The sequence below is a fragment of the Lepisma saccharinum genome, chromosome 1, assembly GCF_977018435.1.
Source record: "Lepisma saccharinum chromosome 1, izLepSacc3.1, whole genome shotgun sequence".
Lineage (NCBI taxonomy): Eukaryota > Metazoa > Arthropoda > Insecta > Zygentoma > Lepismatidae > Lepisma > Lepisma saccharinum.
In genome coordinates this window covers 120,847,154-120,873,724 of record NC_139229.1, presented here as the reverse complement: position 1 = coordinate 120,873,724, position 26,571 = coordinate 120,847,154, and the positions used below count along the sequence as shown (strand labels likewise).

The following is a 26,571-nucleotide window of genomic DNA, read 5'->3' as shown; positions in this document are numbered from 1 at the left end:
AGCTGCTTGACATTCTATTTTTAGACAATGCTGTGTGACCTCTGTTCAACATTGTGGAACACTTGTGCTCACAAACAAAGGTTTCCTTCAGCGCACTTCGAATTCCCATTCTCACAATGCAGATTCAACAACCAGTTTCCCCCCTCCCCCCACCCCCACACCCTGCTTCCGCCCATACGGAAAACTTTCATTTTGACATCGGATACTTATAAACAAGCTTCATTCGAACGCAGATAGCAGGAGGGAGTGAAAAGCATTGCTTTAGAACAACAAAGCCGGTCTTCCTTCGTCGGCAATAATTTGACGTTGCAAAAGAGAAGTACCTTTTCCCGCCTTTTCCCCTCCATTTTCATGAAGACAAAAAAAATATGCAAAAAACCATTTCTGTTAAATACATGTGTTAGGAACAATATAAAAAAATAAAATCGAAATTCTAGCCAAAAATAGAAAAGTTATAACGTAAAAACTACGACCTTGACACAGCGTCTCGATCGAGATGCTTGGGACAGTGAGGGTTATATTTGAGTATCTCGTTCGGGACGCTTGGGCAGCAAAAGGTTAATCTCCGCTACAAATAAATAAGAGACAAATAAACATGGGACTGCTAGAGTAAGTGAAATAAGCATGCATCCTGAAAGGTTAAAATGTCCCATCCTCTTAGACTTTTCAGGCACGAGATGCTCAGCCCGTTAAGGTTAAGACCCAGAAAGCAGCTCTTTTGAATCTGCCAGAAGAAAACAAAATGGCCAAAGTTGAAAGCATTAGGTGGCTATTTTCTACAAACACCCCATGCTTAGACTTGTTTGGGTGTAACTTCTAACTTTAGTTCTATTCAGTGAATTATTGTATGCAATTGGCTTGAGTGATTACGTACATTCTGCACTTGAAAATTCTGTTGTGAGTGGTTACATCTTTAGAACACGGCTGCTGCAATAGTGGCAGGTTGCGCCAATTTTCAGGGAAAATGATTCATCTCTGCCCTTGGCATTTGTAACCTAATTAAAGTGGAACCTTGATTTGACATTGTTATAAAACATTTCTACAATTTCTGGTTTTTCATCAGTGTCACCTGAAAAATGAAAAATGCAAAATCGAGGTTCCAGTGTATTTGTCATAGTTGTGCATGAGTTGAGTGGAATCAGAAATACAAGGTGCGTCTGAAAAGTGTTGGTCTCAGTGTAAAGTGTAAATTTGTAGCCTGTGGTTGTAGTTGATGTAAAATCCGCTAGAGGCGCTACTTGTTGTTGATAGCTAAAATGGCAACAACGAAAGTAGAGGAAGCATATTGCATGATGGAATTTACATGACAGGGGCAGTTGTTACAGTTCAGACACACTTTCCTGCGAAATTCAAGAAACGACCACCCCACAGACACTGCAGTACATGCTGGGTGCAGAAGTTTGAATCAACTGGATGTCTGTGCAGTAGTAAAATTCTCGGTCAACCAGGAACATCGAGGGAGACAGTGGATAGGATTTGTGTTGGAACGCATCTGGCAAGAAATGGATTATAGTTTTGACATGTTACCGTGTTACCCAGGGTGCTCATATCCAACATTTGTAATTGCCCAGGTAAATTTACAACCTTCCTTTCTTCGTAAAAGTGTTCCCCTGTGCATAGCACCACGCCATGAAAGCGTATAGGGGGTGTGAGGGTAATGCCCCACACTTTCTTGATCCGGCCGAGAATGGAAGTGAAGTGATCAGCATCACGCCCCTGACCGCCTTTACTCCCCAGGGTTTCCATGTTATTCGATGCTGGGTGGGCGCTGGGGCCACTTCCATCGTTAGAAAAGTTCCTGGATTTGAACCGGCCGGGGATCAAACCCGGGACCTTTAGCATGGTAGTCAGACGCGTTACCGACTGAACCACCGCGGCCACTTTCTTCGTTCCCACCAGAATTGCTTTTGTATCTCTTTTCACTTAAAAATAAATTAACTACTTTTGTACCATTCTTTTTCAATAACCCTGTATATTTTTAATGCATAACACATGCTGTTCTCCAATTAAGCACAAGCAGATTAGAAAATAAATAATACACTTTCACTGTGTTCTTATATGAAAATTTCATATGATGGTTCTGATACATAACACTAATGTATATATACTACAGAAAAAAAAGGTATGGTCACAGAGCACCTTAAACATCAAGAAACAAATGTGTATATTTATGCATACCTTGCCAGAAAATATAGCAGCAACTTGATGGAAATTTTTTTGTTATACCAATCATCAAAAATAATTACCGTATTAGCCAGCATATAAAACACAATTATTTTTCCTTAAAAATAGGTCTGAGTAGGTCCCAGTTTTCATTACCTTCATTTTTGGAAATTGTCTCTGTTCTGGGTTAGATGAATTTTTTTCCTTGCGGTGTGTGACGATAAGTTATTTATTGAAAGTAGACCTATGTGTTACTTTATACATTCAGTGTTAAAGCGGTTTCCTAAAAAAAATGTACAAAAAAGGTGTGTGTAATATGCCGACAAATACAGTACTTACATAAAAATCATAATTTTTATCCACCCTGATGTGAAATAGATGATGGGACAATAACAATATGCATGCCTTAACACCAGGGTTCAGAAGTTGAACTGCCAGGTTTGTTGATAGAGTACTCTGAAATGGGTTAAGAATGGGACACTAGTGATATTGTATATCTGTAGGTGGATATTTTAGAATATAAATTTTGTGAACATGAAATATCACTAGAGAAAATTTGGGTGAGAAAAATTGGGAAGTGGAAGAATTTATACACTATTTCCTCACCTACCTTACTCGTAAGACACTGATGAAAATCTGTTTTCATATCAGCAACAGCAACTCTGTCATGAGGTCGTTTTGGTCCACTGACTGACGAAACAACAGTTGATAAGTCCAGTTCAACCACTTCAGAGAATTTTGGGTCCATCGAGGAGTCTGAATAATTATGGAACATCTTTGAAGCTCTCAAATATGCTTCAGTAAACTTGATCTTTTCTTCACTTCTGTCTATTGAAATAAAGGGGAAAAGGTAGGATAAATCATACTGGCTTTGGTTTATTTTTGTTTGTGCAAGTGAACTGACCTAATATTTTATGCATCTAGAATATATAGGAATGGGTCTGCACCAGACCCAAATAAATGAACAGAAATTGGGTTATATTGGTTCCCCCAAAATTTGCATTTAATTTCCTATGCAGAAGGTTCAATCCAGCCACATAGTAAACAGTAAAGTTTCTGTCCATATTGTACTAACCCTCCCTTCCTATAGGGTGACCCAAATGTCAACCTCCCTTCCATGTACACCCCAGAATGCATTTTGCAGACCAGCGAGGCTCTGGCACCTGAACCCACTGCCAGTGTAATCCTCTGTGGGACCTGTGTTGTGTCATGTAATCCTCCGTCATCCATATATGTTTGTGACTGCCCCTTCATTCATCTCATCTTCACCCAAGTGGCACCCAATTCTTACTACAAGTCTAAAGAAAGGTGTTGTTAGGGAGGAGTCCTTCAAAATGAGTAACGATGCTTATGGGTTTCACCACCATGTGGGAGAACTCTGTTCAATTCCCAGGGTGTGCGAGTTCAAACGATTTCTCATTATAAAGCAGCAGGAGAGGGGGCTCACCCAGCCATTACTTGTATTAATAATTTACTAAATGAAATATCGTACAGCTATAATAATAATAATGAAGAGGTGCACTTGATCACATCACCTTCTTCACCCTGACCAACATTGCAAATGTGTTGGGCCTTACTTTCACATCTCCAGTCTCTCTTCATGGCAATAACAGGAAATATGTACACACTCCACATGATGGCATGATAGGTAAACTATTAGGCATGCATTTTATTTGACCATTGCATTGTCTTTCTTGTCGACGTGGATAACACAGTAGGCAGTATGTGGGGACTATGACCTTGTAATAATACAGTGGAACAAAAGTCAATGTTAAAAGATGTTACTTGCATATAATAGGTTTTAACTTAGGTAATAACTTAGGTAATGATGGCTTTTAAGAACGTAAATTGTCAGAGTGTAATCGATCTTCCTATATTTTCCCCCTGCTCACATTTCACCTAATCCTCGATCCTGTTTACTATGGAAGAAATATTTTGACAAAGCTATGAATTGCTTATAACCTGAAGCAGGGGCGCCGACTTGTCAAAATTATTGGGGGGCTCTGATCACTGAAATAAATGAATGAATGACTCGCTCCCTCCCTTTTTTTAAAAATAAAAATTACGTCTTCGTATAGCAGTTTTTAAGCAGCTATTATATTCCTCAAGCAAATGAAATGTAACATGAAAAATGTTTAGAAAATGTTTCTAAGTCTCTTTATGTCTTTTGTGTCTGTTCATTTGTTTTTTAGATAACAATTAACATTTTTATTGAGAAGTATGTATTTACATTAAGAGACCAACCTAACAGTTTTATGCCGGCCTCGGTAGCCGAGCGTGTTGGGTGGTCGACTCAACTCGCTTTGATCCAGAGGTCTCGGGTTCGAATCCCGGCGAGGGATGGGTGTGTTTTAATGTCTGCAACAGACATGTGATAGGTTGCAAATAACCTTAGTGTTGACGTACCCATAAAATAACGAATATTTACAATATTTAACAGTTTTATTTAATTAGTTACATAAATGTTAACACAAATCGCAGGAAAATAGTTTTACTTTTTTGTTTTTGCTACAATATTTAACTTTTTAAATTTAATTTTGCAATAATAAAAAAAATAGCATGTACACTAAGATATAAAGTGACATACACAACAAAAACATATGAACATGATTTAAAAATAAAGCAAAAGTTGCTCTACGCAGTGGGTTATTTTTTTATGAACTACCGCTAAGCTGCTTAGTCTCTTCTGCCTCATTGTAGATCTCAAATATGTCTTTAGTCGGCGACTAGCACTGAATGACCTTTCGGCTGTGGCTGTCGTCATTCGCACAGTGCGGAGGACCATTATGAATTTGGCAACTTCAGGCAGAAGCTCCTGGAGGGTGTTGTCTTCCAAAAGAAACTTCCTTATGTCACGCATGGCAATTAGAAGCACTTTCTTCTGTTTGGCGATATCACCAAGCATGGACATGTGTAAGAAGAGTCTATCGACATCCAAATCTTGGCGAAAGAATTCTCGCGTTTGCTGAAAGTTTGTTGTGCAACTGTTCACAGTTGAGATGCATTCTTTCTCTACGGCTGTTATTTTTTGTAGTCCTGTATATTCATGGCCTTGTTTAACACATGATTTTGCTGTGTTACACACGTCAGTGCATATCTATTTATAATACTATTTTGGAGTGTAGAACTTGGCAGTCAAGTATTTTAGTTTTGATTCCACTTCAGTAGCACCAATGCGTGGAAACTGAATCCTACAGTTTATCTCTTCTATTTGACCCATCACATGGCAGTAGAGGGAGATAAAAAAAAATGTCTTAAAGTGAAGCATTGTCTCCAGGTATCCAGCACATTTTGATGCTGCGTCAGTAGAATCTTCTTCAGAAAATTTCTCAAGAAAATTTAGAAGGTTTTCATAGTTCTTTAAGATCTGTTGCATACTGGAGGTTCTCAACATCCACCGACGAGGGCAAAGTGGTCACAGTCCAGTGTGGCCAGCCTTCTCATTCACATCAATAATATTCATAAATATTTGCATTTTTTTAGGGGATTCCCAAACAGTCTTTAAGAAGTCGTTGGCTAAATTCATTATGTCTCTGATTAATATATGTATAATAGTAAATAATAATTGTATACTTAGTATATAGTAATAAGTCATGTGTTTTACTGTCTCCGGTTATAGCGCCCCCATAGTTGATGGTTTAGCGGTCTCAGCCCCTCCCAAAGTTGATGGTCTAGAACATTTCTAATGTGTGTTTAAAGTTAAGTTCATGTGGCACAATTCAGAGTAAACTTTACAAGAAAAAAAATAATACATTAGATCCTCTTAAGCAAAATTATTCGGGGGGCTCTGCCCCCACATCATTAACATTGGGGGATCTCAAGCCCCCCTAAGCCCCATGGAGTCGGCGCCTATGACCTGAAGAAGAGAGAGGTTATCTCTCGAAACGTCGTAATTGAATAACGAAGTATACTCGCAAAAAAACTTAAGTAAAACTGAATTTATATTGTTAATCTTGTGAGTAATTCGCACATAGTAAATATGAACATAACAAATGTGCATTACTTACTTGTCTGACGCATGTAGGCAATGCTCAACTCATCCACTGGAAAATATCCAACTGTAGCACCATACTCAGGACACATATTGCTTATTGTGGCTCTATCAGCAATAGAAAGTTCTGCTATGCCTGGGCCGAAGAATTCCACAAATTTCCCAACCACTCCTACTTGTCTTAAGTGCTGCAAGAGATAATAAAATGTTTAATATCATTCTGTTTTCTAAATTTTGAAACAAATTTAAAGTAAGAAAATATGTAAGAACTGATATTTGTTTTTATTTAAGTAATTGTAAATACAGTTTGAATTTTTTTTGGTTGTGCTCGCATGGAAATTTTACCAATAAAGCATGAAATTTGTTTATCTATAATCAAACTTCCTGCTACAGTAAAACATTGTCAACATTAAATGAAATATGTCCACAGTGCGAATTGTGGCAATGGATATGTCAATACAGATGTGTTTGGAACTATGTTCAAGGTTTGTGGTGTTAAAAAGGGTTACTGTCCTTTAGAAATGTGATACATCTTTAGAAATTTGATACACTTGTGATAATATGAAATTGTATGCTGTCTGTACTTCAGCGTAAGAAGTATGGTATGGTTAGGTTCTAATGTGCTTTTAAGTTGATAAAATTGAAAAATTTCTATTTAAAATGAAAAATCTGTTAAATCCTAACTTTTAAAAATAAGTCCTACAGAATGGCACCCTTGCTAAAAACCTGTAATGCATTAAGAGATAAATACTTACAGATTACTTTTCAAAATAGTTAATGAACCTGAAAAATTGTGGCTTGTAATAAAGCCCCTATCACACGGAACTGGATTTCTAGTAGGAATGCCCTAGTCGCTGAACTGACTTTCTAGGTAGAAATCATGGCTGCCTTGCTGACTGCTTGACTGGTTTTGAGGAATAGGACATGTTCTAATTCTTACTAGCTTTCCTCTACTGAATTCTGTGGAAATGCCAATGAGAGCAAGTTTGGCCATGTGAAGATAATCTGTGAGTTTGCAAAGGAGCGACTTTTTCATGGAGGTAAGAAGGGGGAGGAGCAAGCCCCGTGAGATTTTTCTGAAGCAAGGTCACGTGACAGGATGAAGCGAAGTCAGACCAAAACATTTATGGTCACCATAAGAAAGTATGTAATTTTGTGTACTTTTTAATGCAAATTACGGAGCAATGGTGGCTTGTTCAGCATATAGCTGTACCAACAGGAAAACTGAAGGAATAACATTTCACAAGCAAGTAAAGCTAGCTATAGTTTATCTTCGTAATATTTCGAATTCATACATAGTTACGCGAGCACGAACGTTTGCAATTGCAAGCCTATGTGCGTTTGCAGTACGTGATGCGATGTTCTTTTGTCAGATGAAGTAGATGCAGCCATTTTGGGCAGTCAATAAGCTCTGCCCACTGGCTTCAAAACGAAAGCAAGGAGTGATGTGATACGAGACTGCAGGCACCTGGTTTTTTTCTTCTTAGAGCATACTCTAAGGTTTTTGTCTGGTTTCAGAGTGATGGCTGTTTATGTTAGTTTCTCAGTTTTTCGATAAAAAAAAGTAAAGAGACTATAGGTATTTATGCAAAGCGAGGAGATGTGTACGTGACAAATATGATTAGCCGAATATGAAAATCCTTATTATTACAAGTGTATTAATAAATGTTTGCCTTTTTTTTTTTGTGAATGAATCTTGCGAATCTCATGTATGAATAATGCAAACCCGAGTGAAAAAGCTTTTTTGGTATGCATTGATTACCACATTTTTTTTCGAGCCAATCTCTAGTTCATACTTTTCCTTTTTTAATAAAAGCACAAAGCAATAATTCTCCTACAACATTCTTCAAATTGCTCATCCACCTTTAAGCCGGCTTTCGATGAAAGCATTTCCATTAACATTTTTGCTAGCATAAATGCTACGTAAATGCTTCCAAAAATATTATAACCGATAGTAATTTAGTTTTACACCAAAGCATTTCATGGATCATTTCGGTTAGCTGTTTCAATTACAATGTATAATACGTACAGCACGAGAGGCACGTCGAGTTACACCGTCTATGGTGAGTGCACAGTGTTTACAATTAAAAAAGCTAAAATATTCTTCCATACATGTACAGTAAACATTGTAAAGTATGTATTTTATCAGCGCCATTCAACCATTTAATACAAAGCGATATTCCTCTCGGTTGAATAGTTATCGTAATTTTAAAAGTGTGAAGTGGTAAGTTGTTTACATCTCACGCGGCCGCCATCATGGGAATGAAAAACTATCGACAAGTACCATGCAAGGCGAAAACTGGCAAATGAGTAGCCAGTCCAGCGTCAACTAGATCATTCCTACTGGATATCCAGTTCCGTGTGATTCAGGCTTAAGACTGCACCCTCTTGGTAGTTTACAATAGTTCTACTGTTTATACAGCTATGTAACTTACCTTTGTTATTGTCAAAACAAGGTCAGTAGATGTAGCATATTGGTTAAGTTTGCCTGTTATCTTGTAGCCAACAACTTTAGGGATAACCATTGATATGGCTTGTCCAAGCATAACTGCTTCTGCTTCTATACCTGTTGAACAATGAGAACACAAGTTGATGTAATGTAAGTTGTAATCAAATAAAATCTTGAAGCTTTCCTGGCTAAGAATTATGAACAAATTCTCTCAGGCTACTGACCAAGTGAGTTCTGGACTTTCGAGAGCTAACATCACTCTCATCTTCAGGGTAGAATAAGAAACCTTTCCAGAACTGTCGATAGCCCAAAAGAATCTGTTCAGAAGTTGTAATTGTTTGTTTTGTCTTGATCTTCTTGAAATATGGAATTATGCATTTGTGTTTTTAAATATTATCAGTAATGCAACTTACTATTAACTTATTAGCTCTATTGTTCTGCAGCAAATCTGCAAAGTATCACTCTTGTGTTTTATCAGGACTAAAGGCCTGCACAAGACCTGGAGCAGACCCGTTCGCGAGACATCGCTCCTGAAATGCCATGCAACCTGCGCAACACCCTCGCTTGAGCAGCTTGTATGCCCACCTGCACAGATCGTTCCTGGCAGGCATTGTAGACCCGCCGGGTACCCGCAGTCTTACGATACCTAGTAGGTCTCAGTTCGTTCTTTCCATCAACTGCAGACCCCTCCCTCTACATGACGTAGTTGCTTCGAGTAGAAACTGCACCTGGCCCACACCGTTCTGCAGTGTTGCCAACTGCAATAGATTTTCACTACTTAAAAAAGGGAACTCGAAGCTTCGTAAGCCACATCACCAATGAAATGAGATTTACGAATGTTGCTACCCCCCCCCCACACACACACATTGAAATAGGTTTTCCGTGGCACAGGATCCATAAGTATATGTCGTAAACAACCAATATACGTATATATAGTGATATAGGACAGGACTGAAACATGTCACGTTCGACGCTGAGGTCGCGAGTCGAACAACACACTGTTCTACTGCGAACACCAGGGCCGTAGCCAGCCAGGGCCATTGCCGTTACCCTCGTTTGGGGGGTAGGGCCAAGTACTTGGATAAACGTGCCAACAAGAACAATCACAATAATAGTAATAAAGTAGCATGAAAGGCATTATAATCCTCATAAATCACGCAAAAAGGGGTAGAAGTCGGTTCTCACGCGCATTTGTGTTGAAACAGAGGATTAAAAATATTTTTTTTCAACACGTCAATTTCACATTAGCTAATAATGGAAAACAAGCACACAAACTGTTTTTGAAAGAAAGAAAGTGCATGATAAATGCATTCCGAATGTACAGACATATGGCATGTAAAATTTCCATCTACAATATTTTCTTTTCACATGGAGCGACGTATTACATAATCAATTCATCCAACTCGTAACAAACCAACATTAATAGCAAATAATATCACGGGCCGCCATAGCATTCTCTGTTTTAAAACTTTTCTCACTTAGATCGTTCGGCGCTCAGGGCCGACTCCCGCTACCCCTTTGCTACGGCATTGAACTTGATGAGACTGGATAATATTTTATAATATATTTCTACTTTCATAAAATTTGAAATCAAGGGGTTGCAATTACCCCTCCATTCCCCCTCTGCAGGTGCCCTTGGCCGTCTGGAAGAAAAATGCAAGAAAAATATGAAAATTAATTCCATCTTGAGTACCCTTTAGCCCTGCTACTCTTAAATTCTGCTAGTCTGTTTTTTCTTGTACTTTAATGTTTGACCCCCACCCTGACCCTTCCGCTAGACTTAATTTCCGTCCAAGGTTGTGAGCAATGCACCCTACCCCCTCTGGTTGCGCCACTGCGTGCCTGGTTAAGGCACCATGCAATGAAAAGCAATTAGTTTTCAGTGAGGAGATTTTTGTTTGCTCGATCATTCATTTAAATAAATGAAGCTGTAATACTGCGTGCATTTCCTGGCAATAAGATAAAAACTGCTTACGCTGAACTGAAATCGCTAAGTATATAAATTCTCCTTGGAGGAGAGAGCTCCTCCTAGGACCTCGTAGGATTTACGAGCTACGTAAGTAGGCAACACTGGCTGAAGCTGTCCACGTGGTGATGAAACACCTGGAGCGACACGCTGCCGGAGGGCTGTTTCCTTCCAGCAGGTTTTGCAGGCGCCCGGGTCTTGTTGAATGCCCAGTTACCTTGTAAGCGCAGAGCGCCTGGAAGACGAAGAACCTGGGTAAAGACGCCAGTCGACTCGTTGCCGTGGGCAGGCTAGCAGGTATACCTGTCCTCACGGGCAAGCGGGCAGTGGGTAGGTAAAATGCAGACTATGCTGGCCTTTAATCAGGACACAGTCACTGGGATTTCATTATTTTAACATGTGACAGCTCATACTCGGGGAATAAGACTGTTCAAGAAAACCCTGGATAGTTGCACTAATTATATGCCTACTCCTTGAGATCAGTTCATCACACTACTGCAAGTACATTTACCACCAGAGCTTGATTGTTCTGTTTGCAAGGATACACTATAACGTCACATGGGTGATGCATTAATAATCTGAATTGAAGACTACAGGGGAAAAGGGAGGCAAGTCAGTAAATGGTCGAAAATGAGTTTAACAGCAGATTCAGGTAGCTTGAATGATGTAGTTGATGTGGACACAATGTCAGAGCAACAGGGAGGTTAGTCACTGAGAAACTAAATCTGGAAGATTTCGCCTACAGGGGAAGAAGAAGGTAAGTCAAGTTGAATACAGGGGAAAAAGTAGGCAAGTCATTTTACGAAAGAAACTTCACCACTGTTGTAATGGCACTGCATGTGGCAACACTGTCGGATTGAAATTTTGCATGCTGTGTTTTGTTTTGTGAGGGATATCATTGTTTTGTGCACGTTGCCTTCCATTGTTAAACTGTGCTTTCTTTTGATGCCCAGCCAACATTAAATGTGCGCATGACTCAATTGCATTCGCCATTTCAGAACTGACGAGGCGGTGAAGCATTATAAACTACAGAGATTGTTCTTCAATGGATTGCCCCATCGTAAGTGTTTAAACTTGAATTTCTTGTTTTTTTTTTTACACTGTTGCTTCGTGTGTGAGTAATATTTTGTGCAGAATCTGATTCATAGGATGAGTGAATGTGACGAAGGACCATGTGTATCTACACAACGTAGTAACAAGAGAAAGAATTTTGGGAGGATAAAGGACGCTAACAAGAAACTTAGGGCTCAGATGCATGAGATCGGAGATTCCTGTAATTGTAACCTGCAGTGTTTCAACATTGTTGATGTGAAACATAGAAATAAACTTATCAGTGACTTTAATAATTTGCAGTGCTGGGAGAAATAAAGTTTACATTTGAGTGGTTTAATTACATCACGGAAGAAGATGCAAAACTACGAGATAAAAGTTTTATGTACAAGGTAAGACTTCCAGGTGAGATTAATGCAAGTGTAAAAGAATATTATAAATAAAAATATTAAATATGTATGAGCACACCACCATATATCACAATATTTTTCATTAGCCATTATGATTAACTATGAATCAACATTCTTTGTTCCCATTGCAAAGTAACTCGTGAAGAGTGCCAGAACCTTTTATCCAAAAAAACACTAATTACAACTACAGCTTCATTTTCTTTGTTATCCACCATGATTCAGTTTTTAATCTTGCTCACCTCCTACACCCCATCCTAACACTCCGAGTCCATTTATCATTGTTGTGTGGGAATCTGTTCCTACAAGGGAGTCAGGATACAGCAATCCATTTTCACAAAAGACAACTCTTGCCAGATATTCCAAGTTGACTTGATGTATGATACCAGATCCAGGTGGGACAATGAGCATGTTGCGAAATGCTTTGGCACCCCACTGCAAAGAAGGAAACATGTAATTCCTAATGCAACCTCACATCCACAGCAGATTGAAAAACAATAAAACTTTATTTTAATAATTTTTTTAAATTCTAGGTAATAAAACTTTAATTTTTCTTTTACTATGAATGTGAATACAGACAAAAATGTAGTTCATGCTACTAAAGTACTAAAAAGTCAATTAGTTTCATAAAGGAAAGATTTAGATAACAGTTCAACAGAAAAATTTAATAATAATAATTTTGAAAAAAGTTGTCACAACTGGTTATTTCCTTAAGGAAATGCACCCCTGTCACTCATTAAATATTTTAAACATAAATCAACTTTGTTATGCTTTCCTTCATTTGTTTCTACAATATGTGATAGATCTAGTTTACCACAATACTAAAACATATGCTTTCTTGTAATCAATAGATTTTAAGGTGCAAAATTATGGTCGGTAAAGGGGGGAACAAAAAAAAGGTTCTGAAAATGTTTTCAAAAAGGTGCTGATAAAATACTTTTATTCTATGCTCTATTTTTCTGTGCCTTCTGTACCTAATGCATGTGGACCACATAGAGAACTGTGGTTCTGCTGAATAGGTTTTGTTGAAGTTTGTGTTTCCTCTCGCGGGTTTTGCTACATTATCTTGGGAACTATTGGGGCTGCAATACCATTTTATAGCTTTCGTTCTGCTCTACAAAAACGAGACTATGGGATTTTATGCACCTGCTCAAGAAGAGTGAAAATAATTTATTTTTCTGCCCAATTTTTTAACAAAACATGAAAGAAAAGGAAGGAAAAAGGTGATGAAGCATCAAGGAGGGGGTAAAAAGGGAATAAATGTGCTAATTTCACGAAAAGGTACAAGAAAGTATTCATTTGACTTCATTTCATGTCCTAAAATATATATTTCAAATGATCAGTATGAGAAACACCTATATTTTTGGAAAGGTGATGTACCTAAAAATCCCTTCCCTAGTAATCAATATACATACATTAACACATTACTAACTCAGGTGCCTCATTTTTGGGCAAGATACCACCATTATAAAATAAACAACTTACCTTCAGGAACATAAACCTTTCTTTGTTACGTTCAAACTCAATTTCTTGATTTTTCTGAAGAGCATCAGACCTGTGTACAGAAATATGATGGTTCTTTAGCATTAAGCTGCAATCACAAAATACATTTGTAACAATCACATCTCATTTTAGGAAAAAGAGAGAGAGAGTTATAATACCAAATAAATTACACATTATTAAACAGTAAACCTCAAAAAAATACTGTAGAAGAGAGGAGTTTGGAACTACTCATAATGGTTCGTGCATATATGTTATATATTTTATACACTTGCCCCACCATGGCCCATATAAAGTTAAATCATTTCATAAAATATATTTTGTAAAACTTATTATGCAATATTAATTACCTTCCAAACCTCTATTTTTTTTCCAAATTGGACAAAATGAAACAAGATTAAAATTTCAAATCTAAAACTATAAAATCTAACCAGTCTTGGAAGAAAAAAAATATTTTGAAGTGAATAAATTATACAATCTTGAACTGTGCTAAATCTACTATACCGTTAAGGCAGGTAACAACTACAGTATTGTAATAAAAATGAAATATATGCACCAAAAAATGTATTGGATATATTCAAGATAATACTCATAGCAATGAATACAATTTATCTTCAAAGGTGAACCTGGAAATGGGTTTTACAGAGTTGAAAATCTGCACAAAAATAGATCAGTAACCTACTATACTACATTCCCCGATCAGTAATGTATCTTAGTTATAAAAGTGAAAAATGTTTTGAGCAGTATGAATAGATCAAACAAGGACTGGCACCAATCTAACTATTAAGAGTACATAATTTCCCAGCGTTGAACATAGTTTGTAATAATGTTAATACATGGGCTGGAACTTTAAGTGGCAACACTGTTGTGGAGACGCCATTTAACAAAAAAAAGTCACTTATACCACACGTCATACATACCAAACTTACCTCACGACAAATGGACCCTCCTTACCCACGTCATGTGCACAAGAACAGGACTTTGTGTTAGCTGGCGGTCTAATGTAATGTTGTTGTGTTCTCACCATGTTTTAGAAACCAGAACTATGGAGTTGCATGAAGATTGAATGTGCCAGAGATCGTTCAGCATGACAGTATCATCAAGGTCTGCAAGAGGCTTATGGGGAATCAGCATTGCCTTACAGAACTATTCCAGAGATACTGCAGGCAGTAGACAGCTCCATTCGCACTATTAACTCTACAGGTGCTGATACAGGTTGCCTTCAACATTGTTGGCAACAGGTTGTACTCAACATTGCTGACTACATCAAGGGACAGCAAAAATTTGAAATGTGTACCTATTTTATATCACTTGTAAATAAATAGTTGCCACTATTAAAGTTCCAACCCATGTATATAGACTGTTTCTAAGTATACAAAAACTACCATAAATCTTTAATAGCACATGTCATTGACCATAACAATGCAATGCAAGTAGACAAACATTTTTTTGCACTTCCGCCACATGTTTTTTTTTTTTTAAGTTTCAAAAGCAGCATACATTCAATTTCTTTTAACCAGTCCCATTTCTATTGTAAATCAAACACATGCCTTACAAATAATTACCTGAGGAAGACTACGGATAAACAGACAAGAACCATACTGGAACTTGTTTTTGTTTAATGAATAATAGTGCATAAATACATAATACCATGTAACAATTTTGTTTTTATAAATCATTCCAAAGTTATGCCTTAAAAATGTACTTGAAAGAAAAGTGTGAATATTATGTCAAATTTAACGTTTAAGCAATAGAATGCAAGTACTTACGCCTTGAAGAAGTCCACCTGAACAGAATGATCTATCACAAGATCTGATGGACATATGGGGTTTATTTTTTCAGGGTCTCCACCCAAATCTTTTATTGCATCTCTCATGGCTGCAAAGTCTACAACAGCAGGCACCCCTGTGAAGTCCTACAAGTAAAATTAAGAAACAGGTGACCTTACATATGGCACATGCTGACAGGTAAACATGGTGTTCTTGGGACAGGAAAAGTCACGATGACACATTCAATTTCAAAATCAATATAAAATGCTAAAACTCGTACAACTAATACATGAAAAAATCAAAATTTCAGATATCAACAAGAACCTTACGTATTGTAAAGAAGAATCACACCTGATAAAAGCTGACTATAATTATTATTAAGCAGTTTGAAAAAATATCCTTAAAACATTATAACCTGCTTATAGACATGCATATCAGCCCCACCTTCGGCCGTGATCCAGAAGCTGTGGGGCCCTAACTTCACACCCCCTATACGCCTTCATGGCATGGTGCAAAGCACAGGGGAGCACTTTACATTTAATAGACATGTCTTTCTTTTGTTACTTTGAGTTACGAAAATCCAGGCACATCATAAAAAGCATTAACTATTGCTGGGTTTCCACTTTGCTACAACAAATTTCCTGACACTGCAAGTACTAATTCTAGATATCCAGACAACCCTGCAATTATTTACAATGAAGGAGCACTGGCTTCAGTTACATGACACAATCTTTTTTTTTACACACACAGGAACACCGATAGTAGCAAACTAGAGTGTACTAGGATGGAGCAGATGTATCAGCCAACAGAAAAACATGGGGTTATCTGCCATTTTGCCTACCCAATTTTTCCGCAGAACTTGTAATGCCATATTCTGCTAATTTGCTTATATTTTCTAGTGTAAAACCCACTGCAGTCACATGCAACATGCATTTTTATATTAGTTTAATAGAACATCAGTTATCAATAGAGCCTCGATTTCTAGGTATAAAATAAACAAGCATATTTAATATGGTGTTCAGAATCTCTTATCCCAAATTTAAATGTCCAAAAAATTAACAAATGTAATTTCAAAATGTGGGCAGAATATTGTGTTATTTTTATGTTAACAAAATAATAGAAGGTTTATAATGACTTTAAAAACAAAAACTATTCTTTAGAAATACCAGAACTCATACCTGGATCCTGGCATACCAACTGAGCTGCTGAACCAGCTCATGTTACACTTGATATTTCACTGAAATTTCTACATAGTACATCTCATGTACTATTCTGCAGTCACGAGTTTTCCCCATCAACATATTTCTATATTTGGAAAAAAAATCCTCAACTACATAAGTCTATTCTGGGGTGCATTATAATGTGGCAATTTCTGAGGGGGTCTAAATTTCACTTGTCCTTAAAAACCCAAGCTATTTTTACTCATTAATGCCTCGTTTGCTTGAATTCTTTTTTACATCCATTTATACACAGGCTAATTGGGACACATGTAGGCACAAGAACACCATGTGTGAGACAACATACTTGCAATTATTGGCTCAAGTTCAGATTGTTTCAGTACAAACTATTCATGGTACACATGGATATTTAACATGGTTCAATTTAAATTTATGTCTGTTAGCATACTTCATCAGGTTTGGTTACTTGCTGCATCTTTTCCGAAGAATGATTTTTGCCTTCTGCATAGTCCTACGTGCAAATTTGTTTGCTAGCTGCCATTCCTCTACTGTTTTCTTGGATATGAACTGCTGCTACAATCTATTTCATGTCCACTGGTGGGAAAGTATGTCTGAATGCTTTTAACAACTAATCATAAGGTATTTATTCTCAAGCACAACACCCCTTTAAGCCTCGTGTGAAAATGAGAGGGAGAAAGAGAGTTTCTCTGTCTCCTCTTTCCTTTCCTCATCTGCTTTTCTTCATCCCTTTTGTCAGAAAGAGTGAGAGAGAGAAGAAACAGGACAAGTCTCTCTCTCTCTCTCTCTCTCTAGGTAAGAAAGAGAGAGCGAGAGAGAAAAGAAGGGAAAAAAAAAGTTTCCCTCACCTGTAAAATTACCCTGGCCGGCCTGAAGTTAACGTCCACTCCGGATTCAGACAGCTGATTTTTCTCCCAGTCAAGAATGTTTTTAACATCATCTTCCATGACTTGGAAGTTGTCACAGTTGCGAACTGCAGATTCAAGTAGGACTCGAATTGAATATGGGAGTTTCTCTGAAGAGAAAGAAAAGTACACATCAGTAACTCTTGTTTTAATGCATTCCATCATTAAAGGATTCATTGGATAGTATTATAGTATTGCACAAGATATTTGTACAAAATTATCTATTGCCATAGTTTTTCAGCCAGGAATTGTAATCTTGTTTTGCAAGAATGTTAGGTTCAAGAAATGAAACAAAACTTTGCTGTGTAACCTTATAATTTGTATTAATGTTTTGGAGATTCCTGCTATTCCAATTCAGTGATTAATACAATATGCAAAAGAATGTGTGCATTACTGTAACGTAAAATAAATATCAATTAGAAATATAGTCTTATGCAAACAGGTTCATAATAAATTAGTGCAAAAGCTATATTTTTTATACTTAAGAATTATTACTGTACGCAATTTTATTAAAGTAAGCATACTATTGTTTTTACTTAATATTATATTTACCTACCATCAGATATATTTTAATGTAATGTATAGGGAGCGGATTTATAGGTACCAAAAACCTCTGAAATAGGCAGGTAAAAAGGTACCAAAAATGATGAAAATAGGCACTTAAAACGGCATTATAAAATAAGAAGACATTAAAATAGGCACCCCAAAATGTAATATGGTCATAACACCCCTTTGGCCCAGTATTCCTAAAAAAAAAGTAACATCAAATGCAGGAAAAGATGGTAAAATGGGGGGATGTATGTAACCCTACAAATACTGGGCACGCCACTGGTTTTACTGTATGAGCATTACAGTTTATACATAAAAATGCACTAACTACTCGCACTCTACTATTTTGATCAAAATTCACATTTGCGGGGAATCGTCAATTGAAGAAAGCTTGTGCTAACGATTGTGCCAATTTAAACAAATACCCCAATTGTGTACCCAATTGTTTGCAAGTAATGAAGAAAACGATTTGCATCCTTTTAACACGAAATAAAAAATAAAGCATATTCCAATTAAAATTTCTCTGAAGAAATGAACTTGTGTTACGCATTCTGCTGAAACTTCAGCATCTGAGAGGCCATTATTTGAACTATATATGTACATGTAGGATAACATAATTACTTGTTAAATAATTTAACACAAGGTAGACAGAAAATTACTTTTCTATCAGCGCTGCCGACCTCCGTGGCAGAGTGATTAGCACAGCATGGCTACGACCCCAGGGGTTCTGGATTCAAATCCTGGCATGGGTGTTCTCTGTGAGTGTTCAATTTCATGAGTGTAAATTTCATCGTATCATCACCAGTGGTGGTGATTAGGGGGAGCATTTTGCCACTTTTGCACCCTCACTATCCTGAACCTTATTTACCGAGGGAAAGTAAACTTTTCTTGTCCCCTCCCCCTTCCATTTTGGAACCGAATCACCTCCATTGATCATCACAGTCATGGTTAGCCAAAAGTGCAAGAAAGTGACACTAAGTAATAAAAAACAAATTTTCAGTCGGTGCTAAAACAAGCTTCCACAGCAATCAATTTTTTAATTAATACACATCTGGCTGTCTTGTGCTTTGGCATTTTTAAACACATGAACACGATATCTCCACAGATAACAATCTACTTCCATTCACACACACAACAAAAGCAAATGAGTTCTGATTCACTCCTACAAACTTTCAGGTGGAAAAAAAGAAGGGGTGGGTTGGAATAGTTTTGTCCAAGTATGAGTCACCAACAGGTCCAGTTTGCTTACCCTGATTAAGCGATATTTGGTATTTCTAAAGACCAGACATCCCTTGAGATCCTTAAATCTGGCGAATACCAGATTTCAGTCAGCTCAACATCAACAAAGGCTTACCTTCTTCAATGTAGAGAAAGCCAAAGATACATAAAAAAAGCTGAAGTACGCAAAAAATGCAGAATAGGCATTTCTAGACATGATTATGTAAAATAGGCACTAACTCCCAAAATAGGCATTTATAGGCACAATAAAAAATTGTTTTTGGACTAGAAACATCATGAAATGAACTTAAACATTAAAGCCAATGTTTTACTACAAGGGAATAAAAAAGGCAAATAGGCAAAAATCAGCACCCTAGTAATGTAACTGGGACATTAATTAGTCCATCCTGGCAAACCTTCATGTCAGTATAGTGCTTGTGAACAACTTATCTACTCACTAAGTCTAATGTTGAGTGGACTAAATGATAAAACTACTAAAATATTACCCAAGTTGAAAAAAGCACCTATGGTCTTCATGAAACTCAATTATTCTGCTTTCCTTATGTATTAATAAAAAGTTAAGTATTAAAAATTTGCATTTCACTTTCTACCAAAATGTATGTGCAAAAGGGAGGGGGGAAGGGGGACAGAATTGAAAAATATATTATGTTCTTAATGAATTTTGCAATGCTGATGAATACATTGGAATTGTAATCCACTTCTATGCATGCGTGGCAGCTGACTTCTTAGTACTCTCAGTTGGTGAGAAGCTCTATTTTTGTCATTCACGGGATAAGAAATGATTATTGTAATTGTCTGTGCATGAATTAATGAATATTTAAGAATGTTTAATGAGACTGTACCATAAAAACACATTAGTGATCCAGGTTCAATTAAGCATTTCAGGAAATTCTCTGAATTAAGCCACAGCATGTAAATCTAATGACTTCAAGCAATACATACATACCATATTGATTTCCGAGACTAGCCAAGTCGAAGTACTTGTACTCTTTCCCATCTATAGTTAGAGTTTTAAGATATTTTGTGTATACATTAGGCTTGGGTCCTGAAAAATAGAAAACAAATGTTATTTTGCAAAATACAAATATCTACGTTTTCCAATAATGTTACAGGGGTACCTGACCAAGCAGATGTTCTGAATGTTTTAATATTAGTCTTTATATGACTGATTCAGAACATAGGTTACACTAAACGTGCTTCACCAGGCATATTTATTGCAATGGTTTCCCAATCACATAAAAAAAATACATGGGAGCAGAGCCATTGACTAAGTTGATCCCCTTGAAAATTACTTTTTTTTAAAAAAATATATGGTTTATGATGTAAAATTTGTTTCTAGAGGAATTGCAAATGGAGATATTTGACACCAACCCATTTTCTGTTGTTGTGAAATTGCTCCATATAGGCCTACTTACACACAAAAAGAAAGAAAAGTCCAAATGCAAAGAGTATTAGACGTAACATACAATTACATTACATTAAATCTAACACTCCTAATTAATAAAAAATATATAAATTCTAAGTAAAAGTATCAAACACACAAAAATAAGATAAATACCATGAATATGTATTTTCTTTTGCCATGTGGCAACATGTGCAGAAGTGACAGAAGAATCACATCAACACTAAGCTAGCAATTAAGTAGGTTAGGGTTGATTTATTGATTGCAGAATGTGGGTGTACAAAAAAAAAACACTAGTCTGACAAATACCTCACAAACCTCACAAGAAAGTTGAAAATTATTGTTGTTTTTGAATGAAGAAACAACTATAATAAGCTTAAAAGAATAGAAAACATTATGATAAGACTGAAAAAGGTTCAACTTTCATTACGGTTTTAATCTTCGGGAAACATCTCAAATTCGTTTATTTTCTTATTTCTCACATTGGTACTTACATATTCTGCATTGCTGAGGACTTGTGAAGGTGGGTTTGGCTTTTTTTTTCACGCAAATAATCTCAATTTTCGACATATCGAGTACTTCGTGTTTGTTAATTTTCACTTGCATTACACGAAATATGGCGGAGAAATCTTGACTAACGTTGCCGATGATCAGTGGTTATGCAGTGTTGCAACCTTCATCAAAAAATACCTACTTTCGTTTTACTGATTTTGTATTTTTTTTTCCAGGTTCGTAAACCCCACGAAACATTCACGGATAGCCCCACACACCAGTCATAAATAGCACCACGAACCATGCATGTAGCCCCACACACCATTCATAAATAGCCCCACGAACCATGCACGGCAAGGTTAGGTTAGGCAAACATAGTTAAAATTGTTATTCAACATCAGAAAAATTCAAGATAATTCTGCAACGTTTACACAGTTACAAAACCGCATGGTTAGAAACACTGCACGAATTATACGTCATCAAACGCATTCAAGATTTGGTTCACGTTGTAGAAGGACATAGACGCAACAGCTTTCGTGCATCGCAGAGACATTAATCTTGAAAAATACATGATTTACATACAAATAAATTAAACAATGGGGAAAAACACGACCTTTGAAAAGTCTACGAAAAGTCAGTTCGGTAAGTACTTTCTCCTGTAAATTTTAAGAAATAAGTTTCTCGGAGATGAAAAATTTACCCAACTTTCTTGTGAAGGTATGGAGGAACAGATTCAATATGGTGGAAAAAAAAAATCATCTTATTGTACTGCACAAATTAAGTAATGAGAGATTAATTGTATACTGTATACTTGTTCCTTCACTACTCTAACCTAAGGCTACCATATTTTCAAAACATGAAATTAGGACAAATATCTGTGACTTTTCCACTTAACTGAGAAATCATGAAACTTTGAATTAAGACTGCATCAAGCTATACTTCCATGATGAAATATAAAACTTTCAAATAGATTTTACTATAACTTTTATCACAATTTTTTCAATGTTAATATAAGAGAAAGTTTACTTGTTATTCCTAAGTAAATAAACAAAAGCAATTACGGGGTTCATATTTTTCTACCAAACTGCAAATTTAGTTATGAATCTTTCCATCATGTTTGAATTGGAATTAATTTAATGTAACGAAAAAAGATGCCTCTGTGTTTGCTAACAAAAATAGGACACTTTTAACATCCTGAATGGAGTCATGAAAAAAGTTGGGACAGGGCTTATTCCAAATGTATGTCAGCCTTGACCTAACCATAAACATCATTAACCTGCACAAATGTACAGGAAAATTTGAAAGACCTTTTCCTTACAGTAAAGAGTGTGTGATTTTCGTGGAACATATATCCAAAGTGAATATGCAGCCATTATTCTTGATGGATTAGAACATTTTTAAGACATGTATAATTTGGAACATAACTACACATGTTACATACAACAGTCTTGGGTGAAGGGGCGAAGGCATGAACCCTCTGCAAAATGAATGTTGAGCTAAAAGTAAACTGGGGAAGGTGCATAAGTAGGTACACAGTTGTTACTTGTACATTGTACAGAAGCGTGTTAATGCTTAAGGCAAATAATTTGAATATGCAATGGATAGCTGTTATTTCTCATTTATATGTGATATTTAATAAATACAGGGTGAGACTAAATCCATTTTATACAGGAAAACAAATACATGCATACAAGCACACACATGATTTATATATAATAGTTACATTTACAATACACGTAATAACATGTTCAATATGCTTGAATGCATGCATAAATTCAACGCTCCAAGTTTGATGGCAATTAGTACCCTGCTTTTGGCTCACCCTTTATTGCTTACTTATAAAAAACTCAATATGCTGACCAAGGCAGAAATTTATTTTATTATAAAACAAGGAAATAGAGAAGAAAGGTGAAGAAGACACAATGAACTGGAAAGGGGGACTGATGATAAAAATGGAAGGTGTTAGAAAGAGGAGATAAGAAGGAAGAAGAATGAAGGAAATAGAGCGTGAGATAAAGAGTCCAACCACATTCACTTTCACGTGAAAGTAAAGTTGACAAGGGAAAGCCACCTGCTAGAATGTTCCAGAACAACTTTCTAATAGTCTGGAGGGGAGTATTTTGTGTATATATGTCGTCCTTTTCTTGTACCTTGTTACATTTGTACTTGGTACATAGTCTGAAGAAGACCTTGCTAGAAGGTTGAAACGTTACGTTTAGTTTGTTCTATAAGGTAACACTTTCATACATCGGAGACACATTTCTTCAATTTTACATAAGAAACTACTTACGGAAATGAGTTTCTCCAAGGTTTACAACCTTCATCGATATATATTCTTCCTAAAACTTCATCGTACAATGCAGCAGAACAATAAATAATTACTTTTCATGTAATAACATTGCGCATTTTGTGAAAATCGACAACATCATGCCGTTCTTTCCAAGATGTGCCTGCAGATGGCTCTAGCATCGGAAGTCATGCAATCTCGCTAGTGGAAACAGGGTTTCCAAATGCGTGATTTTTTTTTCGAGAAACGTGCAGTTTTTTGTCGAGAAAGGAAAATGGTTTTTCGATGAATTTAGGGCTGAAATGAGTGCTAATGGAACCTAACCTAACCTCGAGTGAATGGTTCGTGGGGTTACCCATAGATGGTTTTTGGGGCTAACGTCAATGGTTTGTGGGGCTACCCGTGGATGGTTTTTGGGCATAACGAGCAATGGTTCATCAAAATGTAAAATTTCCAGACGTGACCCCCGGTTTTTTACAACTTTCATGCACAATAGAGTTGGAAACATTGAAATTCTAAAACAAAAGAAGCGTTATCATTCGCAAAGCAAGCAATATCGATCATGACGTGCTTTCCGTAGCATTAAGGAAAATGGTTTATTTTAGCAGAAAAAGTGTTTGTTTTCATCCAAAAAGCATAATGGCACCTTCCACTATGTTCCGCAATACATAATTGATAAGTACTAACCACGAGAAAGACAAAATATCCGATTTAAATGTGTCTCCGATGTATGAAACTGTTAATGTTCTATAATAAAATAAATTTCTGCATTGATCAGCATATTGAGTTCTTCATATCATGGAAACAAGGCTTAATGTTGTTGTGCTTACTTTTACTTGTACGTTCTGTACCTGTATACCTACTTTTGCACCCCTTTATATATTCCACTTTATGTCAATTATTATACGGGTATTGCAAGAACATGATAATGTCAAACTGGAGGAGTGTCTTTTATTGAGGGGGAAACACAATTATGTGGTACACTGACCATTCCTCCACAAAGAATATGCAGTATACCGTTGTTTATGGTTTTAACCAGTTGCAAGTGTTATAAAGTACTCTGAACATAATACACTGTATTACTCCACAAGTGGTGCCATAAGAAACAAGTGTACACTGTTGACACCCAAAATTATGTATGATCACAAAGGGTAATAGTTCGTTATATCGGAGACACATTTAAATTGGATATTTTGTGTTTCGCATGGTCTGTACTTACCAATTGTGTATTGCGGAACATAGTTCAAGGTGCCATTATGCTTTCTACATGAAAACAAACAATTTTTCACATAGAGAGTGATTTTTTTTATTCATTTCTTCTCTTCTGGAACACACAATATGGCGAGCAAATCTTGACTCACGTTGTGGGTAGTGTTTCAACAAAAAAGACCTACTATTTACCTACCTACCTGAATTACACATTATGCACGGGTAGCTGATGGATAGCCCCACGAACCATTCACAGATAGCTCCACGAACCATTTCCATAAGGATAGGTTAGGTTTGGTTGGGTTAGGCAAGCATAGTAAAAAAAAAACAAAGAAGAAGAAGGAGTTTGAAACACTGACAGTGGGTTGTGTCATCGAACGTGCGGAGCATGCAGTTCACGTATGGGAAGCATGCCTATTGTGTGTCGGATATTTCTCTTGAAAAATGTATGACTTGCCGGTCAAATAGATTCCATGATGAAAGAAAATATCTCCACGAACGTTGGAAAGCTTGGAGAAATTTATTTTCTTTCATCGAGAAAAACCGATGTTGTCCGTATATGCTAAATTGAACGAAATGAGTGCTAATGGAACCTAACCTAACAGGTCTAACCTAACCTCGTAAGCATACCTCGTCCCATGATGGTTCGTGAATTTTTGGGGCTAACGTCAATGGTTTGTGGGGCTAACGTCAATGGTTTGTGGGACTAATGTCAATGGTTTAATAATTACTCTTTGTCAAAAATTGAACTTTTTTTTCGTGAAAAAAGTAAAATAGCACCTTGAAGAATCTTTCGCAATGCAGAATAGGTAAGTACGAATGTTAAAAATGACGAAATAAACGAGTCAGAGGTGTTGGGACGCTATCGAAGTTTTACCGTAGTTTCTTCTGTAAAAATGAAGAAATGTGTCTCCGATATAACGAACTGTTACCTCACAAACTTGTGGTATGATCATTACATTACAAGAGAAATGCACATTTGGTGGAAGGGAGCGGATCAGATTATGAACCTCTCATTCCATGCAGGTGTGTAACAGAAAATGTGCATTTGATACAAGGGGGCGGAGCAGGTTATGAACCTCTGTCTCTCACATTCCATGGTGTATAACTCCAATTTCTGGTAAAGTCAGTGGTACATGGCAAAAGGTATAATAAAATCCCATACCTATGTTTAAGTATGATAAACTATGATTTGTAAGCACAATATGAAGTTCAGTTTTTGCTATCAGCATGAAGGGTAGGACAATATCTTTACACTTTTATTTTTTGCCGTAGACATATGCACAAAAGCTGGAGTGCAGGTAAATTTGCTTTTCAGACAAGGCAAGCACCAGCAACACCTAACATACATTCAAAAACAATTCTGTACAAGGCAGAAATTAAATTTATTCGTTTCCAAAGCCACTTTTAGAAACATTCTGTGCATGTTCATAATATGAACATATTATCGTATTTCCGTGTCGGTATAGCGATAATGTCTAACCAAGGTGTAGTGTTTGTTGATATTATGTATCTTCTCTACTTAAAACTAGGTTAGAAATAATCATATACATGAACGTGAATGTGCACATTATACACACCCGCCATCGCTGAACTCCAGATTATCACGTGCGTGAAGTCGGCCACACAAGGCAAGAGACGAGGTGCGAGCAGGCGCTCTTCTGCTCTACTTTCGTTACGTTACAGCGGCTCGCTGTAGTTACGTATTCGCCGAAGGGTCTTACTTATCGCACAACACTTGAGCAAACTTGTGTTCTGACGTCACGGAAGAAAGATTTTAATTTTAGGCTAAATGCCTACGTTGTTAGATTAGGCTAGCTATGCTTAGTTCACTTAGCATAAATAATAATTTTTCATTGCATTTATGCTATTGGTACCTAACTTAACAGGCCTAACCTAACCTCATACTCACTCCTCGTCAGACGTCAGAACACAAGGTAGCAATACTGTTGTGCGACAAAGAAGACCCCTATTATAACCGAACTGGTCTGCCGGGG

At 36.8% G+C, this 26,571-nt stretch overlaps 1 protein-coding gene across 1 annotated transcript in view; it reads right to left on the bottom strand.

The window, feature by feature from the left end:
* The window catches only part of LOC146000437 (cytoplasmic aconitate hydratase-like), a 123,673-nt gene extending 97,414 nt beyond the window's left edge, over positions 1 to 26,259 (bottom strand). The window contains exons 1-9 of the mRNA XM_083138065.1: positions 26,155 to 26,259; positions 20,131 to 20,229; positions 17,340 to 17,506; positions 15,296 to 15,441; positions 13,512 to 13,581; positions 12,269 to 12,461; positions 8,590 to 8,720; positions 6,171 to 6,342; positions 2,774 to 2,991 (exon numbers count right to left, since the gene is read on the bottom strand). Coding sequence (XP_082994191.1) covers positions 2,774 to 2,991; positions 6,171 to 6,342; positions 8,590 to 8,720; positions 12,269 to 12,461; positions 13,512 to 13,581; positions 15,296 to 15,441; positions 17,340 to 17,506; positions 20,131 to 20,229; positions 26,155 to 26,161 — 1,203 coding nt within the window. The 5' untranslated portion in view covers positions 26,162 to 26,259. The remainder of the gene's footprint in view (positions 1 to 2,773; positions 2,992 to 6,170; positions 6,343 to 8,589; positions 8,721 to 12,268; positions 12,462 to 13,511; positions 13,582 to 15,295; positions 15,442 to 17,339; positions 17,507 to 20,130; positions 20,230 to 26,154) is intronic.
* Between the last annotated feature and the right edge of the window lie 312 nt (positions 26,260 to 26,571).